Source organism: Pelodiscus sinensis, chromosome 2 (assembly GCF_049634645.1).
Source record: "Pelodiscus sinensis isolate JC-2024 chromosome 2, ASM4963464v1, whole genome shotgun sequence".
NCBI lineage: Eukaryota > Metazoa > Chordata > Testudines > Trionychidae > Pelodiscus > Pelodiscus sinensis.
In genome coordinates, this window is record NC_134712.1 from 205,200,890 (window position 1) to 205,216,961 (window position 16,072).

At 40.3% G+C, this 16,072-nt stretch overlaps 1 protein-coding gene across 2 annotated transcripts in view; it reads left to right on the plus strand.

Moving 5' to 3' along the window:
- Positions 1–16,072, plus strand: part of DGKB (diacylglycerol kinase beta) — a 488,560-nt gene that overhangs the window by 464,924 nt on the left and 7,564 nt on the right. For both annotated transcript variants that reach the window (XM_075922293.1, XM_075922292.1), the window contains exons 23-24: positions 5,722–5,842; positions 9,649–9,709. In XM_075922293.1, the coding sequence (XP_075778408.1) occupies positions 5,722–5,842; positions 9,649–9,709 (182 nt within the window). The remainder of the gene's footprint in view (positions 1–5,721; positions 5,843–9,648; positions 9,710–16,072) is intronic.

Here is a 16,072-nt window from a genome sequence, read left to right on the forward strand (position 1 = left end):
AATACAAATGGAAGGATATCCGGTTTGAAGTTCTTAAATATCTGCTAAAAGTGGTGAGCAGTCCAGGCACATTAAAATTCCATGTTCTCCCTACAAGTGTTTGCTGCAAATGACCCCCACTGATCTTAAATATATTTCTGTATCTGTAACTGAATAGAGGTTTTCTGTACAGCATGTTCTAATGGTGCTCTGGCCTTTAGCCAAAAAGGCACTGAATAAGGCTATTTTTAAAATACAGAAACTGGGAACAGCTGCAGCAATCAAATTTGATAAAAACAGAGAGGAACTTTGGTTTTTTTTACAGTTTGTCCACGTTTAGACTCCTTTCATAGAATGGCTTTTGTTCTGTTGGATGAAGGGGATACAAGAGTAACACAGAGAAATTATTTTAAACAAACAACTTTTAAAAGTATACAGAATAAAATAGTAGGGTGTGGTGGTATTTGTTTTTTTTTGGCTGCACTGGTATGTTCAATGTCATTATACCTCAAACTATTTAGAGAATAAATCTCTAAAAAAATACACTTTGTCTGCTGAGCTTTACCATGAAAGTACTTTACATATTGATCTCCTGAAGCAGAAGAAGGTATCACTTGTTTCATAATATTAGAAATGTGAATGCTGGTATTTGTTCTTAATGTTCTATTCACAGTGACTGGGGGAAGGGAGTGATTTAATTTGAATTCTCCTTTTTTTTTATCCTGAACTTCTCTTTTAAAAAAAATTCACATAAGAAAAATGTTATAAAGATCTTTTGTGCACATTTAAATGATTCACAATATCAGGCCATATTCTTCCTTATTCCATCACCAACTAGTTCTTAGGAAACTCGTTACACTGCCTGTTTGATAAGAGTCAGGTAGTGATTATGTACAGAAAGTCCAATGTACAATAATAGGGTGATCTGGTAAGTGATTTCATCTGAGGAGAAAATCTTTGTGTTAAACTCATGGAAGTTTTGCCATTAAGTTCAGTGGAGCCAGGATTTCACTCATTATGTTCTCTTTTTAAGTATGTACAAAGTGCATTAATTTTAAAATCCTATTCCAAAAAAACTATTCTTGCACCAGTTCATAAAGGGTAAATCAAAATAAATTCTTCCCTTGGCTCTTCTCTTGGGGGAAAGGCTGCATGTGTGTATATAAATGTTTATGGACTAGTATGAGTCTATAGCATGAGTGTCTCCAAGGGATGAAATATATGGAAATGAATATTACACAAAATCTTGGACAAAATAAATGGGTTTATGACCTATATGTTCATGAAATATAAAGGACAATTCTGGGAGTCTAGATACTGTAGATTGTACCTAAGTCTTTGTGTTTATGAAAGACTTTCATACTTATTCAGAAATTCACAGCCTAGTCAGAACTGTGTCAAATTCTGCATGTTGTATAACTTTAAAGTTATGAGTAGACTTCATGTGTGACCTTGGTCATATCATTTAGGGCTCTGTTCTGGCAAAGACTTATGTATGTGCTTAACTTTGTGAAGAGCGTAGAAGCCTTTTAGACTGTGGTGGAACAAGTCAGGGTGTGTAAAGTTAAGCATCTGCATCAATCTTCTGCAGGATCAGAGCATTGATCTATGTGTGTGTCTTTTATCCATCTGTAAAGTTGGAGTCATAATAGTTCCTTTTCCCAAATCTTTGTCCATCTTTTCTGTTTAGTTTATAAGTTCTGGAGGCATGTGCTGATTATTTGTATCTGCTAAGCACTAGAATAACTGGGCCCTCATCTCAGTTAGGCCTGCAGGTATAAATAATTATCATTGCTGTGGTATATCTGTCTACTAGCTGCTGGATTATTTCAGCAATTTGTTTTAACGAACACCACATAAGTAAGCCAGTAAATGATCACTTTAAATCAGACATACACTGTTACATCAAACGTATCTCTAGCCCTTCATGCAATGTAGCTATAGATGTTTCCTATTCCTGTATGAAAGTGTCCCCACATTCCTGCATAATGGAAAATTGTGTTTTTAATACATGTGTTCTGAGCAGATCCTAGATCATTCATATCATGGGAACGTTGAACTCAGCAGTCTTTTAAGAATATCTGGCAACTCACCAGTTTTCAACTTCTTATTCTATATTTTAACTTTGTAACCAAAAAAATATCCAGCATGATGATTGCGAGGGTATAATTAAATATAGTCAGCCATGTAGTCCCTACTTTCTAAAGACAAACTGCTGCCAGAGACAGATTTACCACTGACCAACAGTGTTTTTATGCAAATGTGCTTGAGTAAGTGCAGTAACCCCAAATATAATAGACTCTTTCAATCTCTTGCCAGGACTGCAATACTTATATATTATCAAGATAAATTGGATATCAAAAACAGTTCCATTACAGAGTTCTCTATGTAAATCACTTTTTCTAATCACACTTTGTACATCCCTACCCCCATTCCAGTTTGCTCTCCTTGCTTTAAATGCATAGATAATTCCAAATGCATTATACTATTGTACATTGAAATGTTAAATTAAGGGGAAATAAACTTCTTGTTAAGGTCTCCAGGAAAGTATCTTCTGGGGCTGAGAGGAATCCTAAAGGGCTCATAGTCACATATGTCATTTTGTCCATCACTAGAGTCGCTTTCTGACTTCTTTCCCCTCTCTCACTTCCCTCACCTGATTGAAAGAACTGGACTGGCAATCTCCTTAGGGACTTTATCCCCTCCCCCATCAGGAATGAGTGCAAGGGGTCAAAAGCCTCCCAGCATACTATTGAGAATCTGCTGACATCAGCATTCCCTTGTGAGAGCTGGCTTTGTTTACTGATGGTGCTAATACAAGGAGACACGTGAAGTAGTTTGGTTTATAGAAGAGGGCAGGAGAGGCATGGTGCTATGAAAACATTCCCACACAGACTAGCAGCTTATTGATACAGAAAACAAGTGGGAGCCTTCATTTCTTCCACAAAGATTAAAGTAGAACAAACTGACTCAAGAACCCAAAGGCAGCAGTTAAAAAACACTCTTCTCACACACTGATGCTGAAGTACTCTCCAAGCCAGATTTGCTGTAAGAGTTCAGCTCCCATTTAAGCACCTAAACAAAGGGGCCAGAATTTCAAAAGTTCTCAGTGCTTGGCAGTTCTCATTGGGTGCGGAGCTCTTTTGAAAACTTGATCTTCAACCTCTTAGCATTGGTTAAAACTTGCTAGAGTGAATGAAGGATGCATCTAGAGTGAAACAAATGTGTTAATATGTTTGGCAATTTATTTGTACAATGACAACATATATGTAATGCAGCAGTAATATAATATACCTGAAAATATTGGTAGTATTATTTATTTGAGTACTGTCAGCAATATGTGACATGCTTTTCATTTTTCTTTCTGGCCCCATAAATACCATAAAATGTTCAGTCACCTCACTTGGTACAAGCAATTTCCCTAAGTGTTCTTCTCATGGATGGTGTTCTAATGACAATGTCAATATTTGTATCTATCAGACCAAAAGAAATTACATTTTTCTCAGTTAGTCCATTTGGCCTTTAGACCTGAGGCCAAAACCTTCTCTCCCTTTTCAGTTCTTTCTCATGCTAAGCTATCATCAAAGTCAATTTAGCTGGAAGGTGTGTTGAAATACTTCTAGTCACACAGCTGGCTCCTGGTCAAATAGATGAGGCAGGCACAAGATAATAACTTAAGCTTTCCAAAATCAGTCATATGTTATGTTGTGTTCACTACAATGGTGTTAATGCCACTTGCTTCTGAAGATAGACTCTGACTTACTTAAGCTTACTATTAAAAATATTCCTGTTTGGCCTAAACTCACACCACTTGGCAATGTGCCATCAAAAACGTGAAGGTTTTTGGAAAGGCTTCACTTTCTGGAGAGTAAAAGTATATTGTGGGATTCTAACTTACTATATGCTCATTTGAATTGTTCCCATCTCTTCAAATGTTTAACATTCCACAATATTTGGAGATACGCAGTGTGGATCAAAGGGCAGTAATTGGTCCTTAGTTACCCGCTGTTAGCTGGCACTAAGTTTACAGCAACTGAAAAATGACGCATCAAATTTAAGTCAGTGCAAATATCACTATACTGAATCTTTGCATCTGTTGCATGAGCTGTCAGTAATAAAAATCTGTTCTTAATTATTCGTCCATTTATTTTTTTTCCTGAGTGGATGGGAATTTGATGTTTGCTTTGGCCAGAAATGTTTTAACAATTTAATAGTCTATAAAATTCGGCGTGCTTTTACAATCTAAGAAGTTTGGCAAATGAGTAACACTTTCCTTTTTTAAACCTCTAAGGTAATTTAGAAAGTAAAATTCTATTTAAGCTTAGAGTTCAGGTTGAAAATACATATGCATATCCCTAACTTCAGTGAAAATGTCTTAAAAGAATGTTATCCTTTTAACAAATCCATTGATAGAAAGCTGGAAATATAAATGTCCATCAAAGAACATACATTCTTCTCCATTTTCTGTCCTAATGTTGTCCATAATAATCAGGAATTGTATTAATTTTTGTTTAGTTTCCACTGTACGACACTGATTTCTCTCTTATTTTATCATTGAGAAAAATAAAATAGCAAGGAAATAAAGAAAAGATAAGAATGAGGGTAGTGGACAGAACCAAATTTCCTGGGTGTTAACAAAATAGTTAGGATCCCTCCCAGCTATACTCTAGCACTTTGCTGAATTTCTCCTTTAATACATATATTTTAGTTAACTACTTTGGTTCAAAGTCCCAATGAAGTCAATAGAAAACTCCCTTTGAAAGTTTAATTAAACCCCACAGTTTAAATAAAATAACATGCAATTCAAACTACAGTGAAGTGTGAGCTACAAATATAAATATTTCCTTCTGTCCTTTGTCAATGCCATGATGCTCACCTCTCAGGTTTTAGCTGTCCTCTTTTTACTTCATTGGCTAGTATGTCTCTCAGAAACAAGGATATTAGCAGCCACCCTATAAAACAGGGGACATTTAAGCATAATCTACAACTGAAAGAAAATGTTTCTGTTCCTTGTCCATCTGTTCTTGGCAACATACATTTCACTAAAACTTGTAAAATGCTTCACACAAAACAAGCTTAGCAGGTTTCAGATAGAATTTAACTCATTTTGGTTGCCTCTCAAAGTAGCCTGGTGTATTAAGGTTTAAAGCCTCTTTTTTGTCTTCCAAACTGAAGATTCTGAGTTTATTTTATGCTTGTTCCTTGAAATCAAGGTAAGTAGTATTTGATTAACTGTTAACTTTTTTTAATAATACTGTTTTAAATTATACTTTACAGGTTTTTTTTGTTACACAATATTTTGACACTGACCTACAGAAAAAGAAAAATATATACATTATAAACAAGTGATCCAAAGTTAGGAAATGCCAGATTGATGTCCGTGATACTTTAATTAAATCCCATTGAGCATTCAACCTGGGCAATGAATGAGGCAAAAGTCCTCTGGGAAAAATATATTGTGTGATCAAGTAATTAAAATCTGTATCAAAATGTATAAGCACAAGGGCCAAAATAAAGTTGTCTTGACCACCCGAATGGATGATTATGGGACAAAGAAAAGTCACTTTTCAAGGCCAAGGGCTTTCCTGTGCTAACTTTCAGAGGCCTGTAACAAACACGAGAGATATAGAGCTTCTAGGTTGGAGGTGTATTTTATTATGTTAAGCAGTCTAAATATAGAGGTTGCTTCCAGGACAATAGATACTTGTTGACTTCAGAGAAAATTTTGTCATGATGTTTCAGATCTGAGTGATCAGCTGATGGAAGTGGTTGGTCTGGAAGGAGCCATGGAAATGGGTCAGATATACACAGGATTGAAAAGTGCTGGTAGGCGACTTGCACAGTGCTCATCTGTTGTCATCAGGTAAACTCATTATTTAATCTTCTAAGTTACAAATATTTTATTGCTACATGTTGAATAAAAATCATACATTAAATGCCCATGAAAAGTTGCTGAAGGAAGTTGCTTACTGAATTCATGTATTTAGATCAGTGGTTCTCAAAATGTGGTCCAAGGACCACCAGAAGTCCGTGACCATCTTGCAGGTGGACCATGGGCTTGGGACTCTCCATGCCTTCCTGCTCTGGGGAGCGCACGCTGGAACTCCAGAACTGTACCCACACCCTTCCCGCAAGGCTAGGGCACCAGTTCAGGCTCCTCGCTGAAAGAGGATAGAGCCCTGACCCTTGCAGGCCAGATCTAGCTTGCAGGTCGGAGGGGACGACACCATGTGCTGCTGCTTCCTCGCCCTCTGGCTGGGGGAACAGCAGTGCAAGAAACTGCTCACCTGGGGGCTTTTCCAACTGCTTCCATTGGCCAGAATCCTGGCCAATGGGAACAGCAGGGGGCAGTGGCTGGGAAGCAGAGCCAAGTAAGCACCTTCTGTATCTCTCATGCTAGACTCTGCATCCCCACCCTGCTCCTGCATCCACCCTTCTGACCAGAACCCCCACCCTAAGCCCACTCCTGCACCTCTCCCATTCAGACCCTCATCTTAAGCTCACTCCCACACTCTCCTTCCCATTCAGACTTTGCGCCTCCAGCCCCCACCTGCACCCATTTTGTCATCATAGGTGGTTGGTTGGTGGTCCGGAGGAAGATTTCTGTTGGACGGGGTGAGCCATGGGCTAAAAGTTTGAGAACCCATGATTTAGATGATTTTCTTTCATTAAGATACATGATAAAGCAAATAGGACAATTCTTAACTTCAGCCTTCACACCTTATAGACATCTCTTGCCTTATTGTGAGAAGTGGTTTTGTCTAGTGGTGAGAGGACTGGGAGTTGATATTGCTGGATTTTATTATTCACATACTCTGAGGCTGTGTCTAGACTACATCCCTTTTCACAAGAAACACCTGCAGAGCATCCACACATGCTTTTTTCCGCAAGAGCTGTAGCGCAAAAAGGAGTTATTCCCTGTGGGGAGAGGAATAACTCTACCAGCAAAAGCCCTCTGTCCTGACGATTTATTGTATTTTTGTGTGTGTGCAAAAACACGCTTGAGGTGTGGACGATCCGCCAGTTTTTGCACAAAAATGGATGTTTTTGCACAAAAATCTTGGGGTATGTCTACACTAGCCCCCTAGTTTGAACTAGGGTGGCTAATGTAGGCATTTGAACTTGCAAATGAAGCCTGGGATTTAAATATCCCGGGCTTCATTTGCATGTTCCCGGGCAGGCGCCATTTTTAAATCCCCTTAGTTCGAACTGACTGCCCGCGGCTACACACGGCAGTCAGAAGTTAATCCGAACTAAGTCCTTAGTTCGGATTAACTGTTACTCCTCCTGCAATGAGGAAAACTGGCTAATTTGATTGTGCTTTATCATTTAGACTACATTGTCACATTCTTAGGGATGAGTACAAAGAATAGCACAAGCAGGTAAGGACAAAATCAGAAAGGCCAGGACACAAAATGAGATACAATTCTCAAAGGAGATAAAAGACAGTAAGAATTTTTATAAATACATTAGGAGGAAGAGCAAGAGAAAGGATAGTATTGAGCCTATTCTTTAGTGAGGAAATAGTCATTTAGTGGGCTAATAATGGAAAAAGGCTAAAGCATTTAATGACTCTTTTGCTTCAGTCTTCACAAAAAAAAAGGTAAATTGTGACCAGATATTCAACATAATTAATATTAAAACAATGGACAAGAAATGTAGGACAAACTAAGGAAAAAAACAATTAAAGAATATTTAGATGAGGGTTATTCAAGTTGGCATTTAACATAGCCACACAAAATGAAATTAATTCTAAGGTATTTAAGAATGTTAGCAATTATCTGAGAGAAATTATGTAGGACAGGTGAGGTCCCAAAAGATTGGAGAAAGACAAACACATTACTTATCTTTAAAAAGAGGTACAAGACCTGAGGAACTATAGACCAGTTAGCCTAACTTCTATGCCTGGAAAGATAATTATTAAACAAATTATTAAACAATCAGTTAGCAAGCACCTAGAGGATAATAGGTCATAAATAATAGCTACCATAAACCAATCTAATTTCCTTCTTTGACAGCATTTCTGGCATATTGGATTGGGGAAGCTATAGAGGTAACATACCTTGATTCCAGTAAGGCATTTGACACAATCCCACATGACATTCTCGTACCAAAGTAGGGAAATGCAGTCTAGGCAAAATGACTGTAAGATGGATATAAAAGTTGTAGAAAGACCAGCTCAAGGAGCAGTTATTAATAGTTCCCTGTCAAACTGAGGCAGGGAGGAGGGGGAGAGGAAATGTATGTATTTACTGGGATCCTGCAAGGCTCTGTCCTGGGTCTGGCACTATTCAATATTTTCATTAATGATTTGGATAATGGCGTAGAGAATCTGCTTAAAAAATTTGCAGCTGAGGGTCACTAGCACTTTGAAGGACTGGAATGGAATTCAAAGCAACATTGATGGATTGGAGAATTGATCTGAAATAAACAAGATGAAATTCAATAAAGATGTGCAACAGACATTGGTCCAATAAAAATATTCTCATCCACCTTGTCTCTCTAATGTATAAAGTATTACACTTAGGAATATCAGATACTCAACTACAGAATGGGGCATAACTGGCTATGATGTAGAACTTCAGAAAAGAATCTGCAGCTTGTATTGGGTCAGTCTTCTTTTCTCATCACTAAACATGCTCAGTTTGTTTGTTTTGTTTGTTGTTAGCCTTTCTTCCTTGATTAGGTTTTCTAAACTGTCATTTCTATTGTTGTTATCTGTACTCTGGCAAATTTCTCCACGTCTTTCTTAAAGTGTGGTGTCTATAACTGGATGCAGTGTTGCAGCTGAGGATCACCAGTGCCAAATAGTGAGATAATTACCTCCCATATCTTAGATCAGTGTTTCCCAAATTTATTTGGCCATGGAACCCTTTACAAACCTCCGCAATTTGTCGAGCATATTTAAATCCCAGGCTTCATTTGCAAGTTCGAATGCCTACATTAGCCATCCTCATTCGAATTAGGGTGACAGAGTAGACATACCCTTTTAATAGGGTCACCAAGGCTGGCCTCAGGTTTTATCTCCGGACAGGAGGGCTCAGGCCTTGGCTTTGGCTCCGGGTTTATCAAGACTCAGATTAAAAGGCTTTATCTTTGCTCCCTCACATCCTTGAAGACTCAGGCTTCATTCCCTGCTCTCTTTTCTGGTGTCATGTAGTAATTTTTGTTGTCAGAAGTGGGTTGCGGTGAAATGAAGTTTGAGACTCTTGTATTAGGTATGTCTGACTGGCCCAGGCCAGCTGGCTCAGGCTATAAATTGCACTGTAGATGATCTGCCTCAGTCTGGAGCCTGAGCTCTGGGATCCTGAGGATGTAGAGAGGGCTCTGGTGTGTATTAAGAGGAGTGTTGTATGTAAAGTTATGTCTACACAACAGTTACATGCCACCATCTGTACACTTGGGGCTGCTCCTGACCTATAGTATATATAATATTACAGAAGAATACCAGGCCTTAAAATAAGTGTGTTACCTTTTTGTCTGGATAGTGTGTCATGTACCTGATCTATGGGAGAACTGCAGTGGAAATTGCATGTACACATGAGGGCAATAAATATCCTGCTTATTGCACACATTTGTTCTAGGCTCATCTAGCTCTGTTCAAAATATCACCTGGGTAAGTTTTGTCCAGCCTCTCTTCTTCATATAATTAAATATATTTTACTTTAGAACCTGCAAGTCGCTGCCTATGCAAATTGATGGAGAACCATGGATGCAGACCCCTTGTACAGTGAGTATGCTGTTTCCTATTTATTATACAACTGGAAAAGAAATTTCTGGGGGGTGGGGGGAAATATTTTTTCTGTGATAAAAAATGAGAATGAGTTCTAATAATCACACTTTTATTTTAGCTCTCCTTAAATATTAGAAACTGCTCCTTTTCAACCACAGATAACTGTAGCTATCAACATTGACTTAGCTTACGCTCCATAATTTCTGTACACCCACACAAATACACAGCACGCCCACTCTCACACGAACATAAAGAAACAAAACCTGTAATTTAATCATGCTATTTCTACTTCAGGCTGACATGGAAGAAGGAAAAAGAGCTTGTTATTACATTTCTTATTTTAAATAGTTGGGGGACTCTCAGATACAGTAGTGAGGGGGGAGGACCATATAAACAGTTGAATGTAAGAAGACAGAACAGTGGGGCATCACATGAGATATGTCACAATATCTTCTGGAGTTACAAGGTAGTGTAAAACCTCTTCCAGTAATAAATTGGTGGTTAAAGAGCAACCTGTGATTTCCAAATCGCTGGACTTAAATAATCCATGCAGCAATGTTGTCCATACTACTTTTACAAGCCGCCCATCCCCCCAGCCCAGTGTCTGAGCCATGGAGCACTAGATCCATGTCTCCAGCCAAGAATACCACACCCACATAGGTAGACTATCACTGGGTTAGCAGTTTGCCAAGTCCCACATTCTAATTCTGGTGTGACAACACAGTAAATTCTTGTTTATTATTTTGTTGCCTAATAAAACGACCCTTTAAAAGTGGCCATAAAATGCATGTATTCTTGTGTGCAGCAAACCCCTCCCAAAGTTACTGTATCATTCCTAAAATAAACTATTCTGCCCCCTACAACAAATACATTATGGGCCTTGTTTCTTTCCACAGATTTTTAGTTTCATGAAGACACATGTCCACTGAATCTCTGTAGGGTGCGTCTACACTGCACCCTTATCTCAAAATAAGCTATGCAATTTGAGTTACGCAAATTGTGTAGCTTATTTTGAGTGTATTTCAAAATAGCTTATTTCATAATTTGGCACCACAGCACCAAATTTTGAAATAATCTTCTATTTTGAAATGTTCCTTAATCATCACGGAGCAAGGTTTACAGGGACATCATACTAGGGCACTGTCAAAACAAAATATTTTAAAATAACGGGCGCACTGTCAAGACACGGAATAGCTATTTTGGGATACCAGAAGTATCCCGAAATAGTGCCACAGTGTGGACGTGCCCTATGAATTTGGTCACAGAAGAATTATTTTATTTTATTTGCCTTATTTTTTTTAAATCATGAAATATTCCCCTTTTCTTCTGCTGCATGGTGTTGCTCCCTGCAACATACATTGTCATAAATTTAGCCTGACCTGTTCTCTATAACTCTAGGCATAAAAACTGCTTGTAGCACCCAAAACAAAATGTACATATTCTATTACACTTGTCTTGGTTCTAAGTGTTCAGGTATTTATCCAAGAGTAACATTAGAGGAAAGATTTTTAGATAGTTCTGTTTGATTTTCAGATGAGATTTCAAAGCCTCTGCTCCAGAAAGCTTTTTTTTTTTTAAATAAGAGTTCATATGTCCATGGATTATATCCCTTTCTCTATTCAAGCACACAAAAAAGTGTTACTAACTGTAACTATGTGAATAAACTGTTTGAACCTCAGGATTGCAAACTTCTGAAAATAAAATATAGACTTGTATAGAATTCGTAAGTTTTTATCTATACAGGCAGTCCCCGGGTTACGTACAAGATAGGGACTATAGGTTTGTTCTTAAGTTGAATTTGTACATAACTCGGAACTGGCTCCAGATTCAGCCGCTGCTGCTGAAACTGACCAGGGGCTGACTACAGGAAGCTAGAGGCAGAGTTGCTCTGCCCCCAGCTTTCTGGAATCAGCCACTGATCCGTTTCAACAGCGGCTGAATCTGGAGCCTGGGACAGAACAGCTGGGGCGCTGCTGGGTAGGTCCCCCCAGCTGCTCTACCCCAGGCGTCCACAACAAAAGCCTGGTCTGCTGGGGGGGGGAGGGGCGCACTAGCTGCGCCCCGCCCCCAGCAGACCAGGGAGACCCAGAGCAAATCCGCAGAGGCGGCGGGGTCCTGCACCTCCAAGGCTTTTCTCCAGGTGTCCCTGGTCCGCTGGGGGGGGTCCCCAGCAGACCAGGGAGATCCGGAGCAAAGCCGCAGAGGTGGCTCGGGGTAGTCTGCTCGGGGTGTCCCTGGTCTGCTCAGGGTGTTCCTGGTCTTCTGGGAGGGGTCCCCAGAAATCCCAGAGACACCCTGAGCAAAGCCGCAGAGGCGGCGGGGTCCCGCGCCTCCAAGGCTTTGCTCCGGAGCAAAGCCTTGGAGGCGCGGGACGCCGCCGCCTCTGCGGCTTTGCTCGGGGTGTCCCTGGTCTGCTGGGGACCCCTCCCAGCAGACCAAGAACACCCCGAGCAGACCAGGGACACCCGGAAGAAAGCCGCAGAGGCGGCGGGGTCCTGCGCCTCCAAGGCTTTGCTCGGGGTGTCCCTGGTCTGCTGGGGACCCCCCCCCCAGCAGACCAGGGACACCCGGAGCAGCTTTTCTCGCCCCGGAGGACGCGGTGGCGGGATCACTGCACGTCTGGGTGGTCCCGCCGCCCGCGAGTTCCAGGGCGAGAAAAGCCCCATTCGTAAGTGCGGATCCGACATAAGTCGGATCCGCGTAACTCGGGGACTGCCTGTACTCATGAGGTTGTACCGTTAACTAAACCAAAAGTAAATAATAATTTCTTTTAAGTTAAAGAAACATGTGCATGCATTCTTTCTGTCTCTCTCTCTGTCTCTCAGAATCTGAGGCTATGTCTACACTGCCACTTTTTATCTGAAAAAGGTATGCAAATTGCACAATATTTGTACCTTTTTCCAATAGTTTTGTCGAAAGAGGCTTTTCCAAAATTTGGCCCATCTACGCTGGCCCAAATTTCAGAAAAATCTCGTTCAGAGGAGCCTTTCTTCCTCGTGGCACAAGGAAGATGGGGCTTCCGAAAGAGCGCGTCTGCTCTTCCACAAAAAATGTTGCAGCAGAGTTTTTCAGGATAGCTCCAGTATCCCAGAAAAACCCTGTAGTCTAGATATAGCCTGAGAGTCTCATCTGTCTTCACATCTTTCCCTCTTCCTCCAGCACAGCTTTGACTCTGTATTCTGGTTTCAGTGGGAGTAAGACACCAAGGTGTTTTTGAAGATCCCATCAAGTACATGGCTGCATCTTTAGGCACTTTAATACCCTTTAAATTTTGGTCCTAGTGTCACTTTTGAAATCTGACTTCACACCCTGAGTCACTTATGCCCAGATTTTTAAAAGAGATTTAGGAGTCTTTGGAGTTAGGCACCTAATTCTTTTTTTTTTAATTTGGGCCTATGGCTTTTGGGATACTATTGGTGAAATTTGACCCTATCAAAACCTGTGAGAGTTTTTCTGCTTATTTATATAGTGCTACAAGCTATTATTTGTATTGTGATAGTTCCTAGAATTCCCAATACATGTGAGAGCCCCAATGTGCTAGGCACTGTACATATATATAAAAAAGACAGTTCCTGCCCAAAACTCTTGCAGTCTCAGGCCTCAATACTGCATTATGTTGCAAACAGCCAGTCTGCTATGCTTGCCTGAGATCTCCTGCAGGCTGCCCAAGCAAAGCAAGTTGCAGGATCAGGACCTAAATTGTATTGTTGTCATCATCTTTTTGAAAAGAACATGTTTGGGAAGGAAAAATTATAAAGGTAGTGATTACATTAAACATATGATAATCCGGTGCCTTTAGGACCCAGGGGGTGCCGGATTATCAGATATGCCGGACTATCGGAAGGGGGGACTATGGGGGTCTCAGGTGGGGTGGGGGAGTATGGGGAGTGCGGCACTGCGAGACCAACCCGGCAGCACACAGGCTGCTCTGTCCCGGGCTTCCCCGAGTCAGCCGCTGGTCAGTTTCAGCAGCAGCTGACTTGGGGAAGTCTGGGGCAGAGTATCTGGAGTGCAGCCAGGTTGGTCCTGCAGTGTCGAGGGGCAGTGCTACAGAACCAACCAAGCACCCTAGTTGCTCTGTCCCGGGCGTCCCCAAGTCAGCCGCTGCTGAAACTGACCAGCAGCTGACTCGGGGAAGCCCGGGGTAGAGCAGCTCCAATTGTCCAGCTGCCTGGAGCACTTCCGGATTCCAGGTGGTGCCAGACTATCAGGAGTGCCGGACCACTGGATGCCGGACAACTGGAGTTTTACTGTAATTAGCTGAAGAGGAAATTCTATCTCAGCTCAGCCCAATAAAATATAGTGACATGAAGTATATTTATGGTCTCACTTGATCTCCAAACTGGTCATTAATAGTAATGAATCTTCAAAGGCTCTCGAGTTAATTTGATAAACTTCTGTCTTCAGGCACCAGGATTTTGTTTGAAAAAGAATACTTCAATGTACTTACAACAATCTTTAACATTGTTTTGAAAATGTCTAAAAATATTCAGTCTTAATAACAAAAAACTGCACTTTTATTTCTTTCACCTGTTTTTGATTTGGTAAATACCAAGTCTGAATAAGTCTCAAGCAGCCAACATTACCAGATTAAAAATTAGGGAAAGAGATAGTTATGACAGTTGCGAGAATATTTCCTCCATGAAGAAATGAAAATGCTTGTCCACAGGCAAGGCCATTTTAGTGGATTGCCAGGAATTAAGAACGCCATTTGTATTGTCCCAATGCATGTTATATAATTTGTGACTATTGGTGTCGATAAGAAATATTTTTCAAAGGAAAATTGATTACTAAGACATGTTTTTTTTCTCATTATCAGGATTCATATGTAGTACCATAAAATTATGAGAGTTCTTTTATTATCCCTGGAAAAGAGGCTGGAATAAATGGACAGGGTTTTCTTTTTTCTGGCCTTTCTCTTTAAGGATGTAACTGAACCACTATGTAGAGGGCTAGGCCAAGGTCCTCTTCATTACTTAATCAGAATGTAGGGGCAGGAAGAACTAGGGACAAAACAGCTTGTGCCTCTGTCATGGTTATGAGGGATGGCCAGCAGACTGGGAACTAAGGGGTTAACTGTACCTAGACAGGTAGCAGAAATACCTGCCAGTAGAAATACAAATAGGGATTTCAAACTGAGACATAGGAATTTTTGGATTTTCCCTCCTTTGTCCCTGAGCAGTTGACTCTCCAGATACTCAGGGAGACAGACAACGTCTCTCTCCAAGAAAAGACTCTTCATCATCTATAAGTAGGGTAAAGTTTAGATAAATCTGTTAGGTTTTATTGTTTTATGGTTTGGGATGGGAATCTGATGTCTGTGCATTTAAAAATAGGTTTTCCTCTCCTTTTTAACAACGTTTTTGGCCCATGGGAGTCCCCCATGAGTATATTAATTGGTGACTTTTCCATCTAGTCATTATGCTTGTAACAGGAGTATTGTGGTGATAATAAAAGTTCTTTCTTTTTTATTAACCTGGTATTGGTTAATTTTTGTGTCCTGGTTTTACTTTAGGGCTGAGATTTCCCAAGTGATCTCTTCCCTGGTTTTTCTTACCATTACTTGGGTGGTGGCAGCGGATTTTTATCCCCAAAATCTAGGTTTTTAAGATTTGGGGGGGAAGCTTTATGTCAAAGCCTGGAAAGATACGGTTTTGGGGTACTTTTGCGAGCCCCCACTTCTGCATTCATTGTGCCAGAGTAGGGAATCAGCCTTGACAGCCTCATTCTGGAAAGAGGCTCTGCATTGCTAAGGGAGGGGCCATAGACCTGCTGTAGATTCATTGGTTGCAATATGCAACAGCACAGAAGGATGTAGTGGCTATTCTGTTCCATAGATCTCTCAAGTCATTGGGTCTTACTTTCACTGAATGCAATGGAACTTTTATTCCTGATTTCACTGGGAGAAGATTTGTGTCCTGATTCAGTAGTGGTGGATGATAAAGGAACTATCTAGCATTAGTTAAACAGTTAACATATAAACTGATGCCAACCGGTAAAAGTTTCTCTTGTTATAATGAGAGTTTGCACAAATTTCTGTGCCTAACTCACAGGTGAGATGTTTCTGGGTTTTGTTTTTTGTTTTGTTGTTGGTTTTTTTTGAGGTTCAGACAGCTTACAGTGCAGTTGGGCATTATTTTTTGTGTTCACTGCTGTGCTGCACATTAATTAGTTTTGTTTACCTATGCATAATTTTTCTTAATTTCACAACAGTAGTTTTTTGTAATTGACAATGCAATTTACTGCATGTGTGCTTTCTGCACCTCAGACAAGTATGCTAACATATAATGCACCTATCTTTCCAGTTCAAATTGTTAAGAAAAAATTAGTTGTGACTAATTGCCAATTAATTTGCAGTAG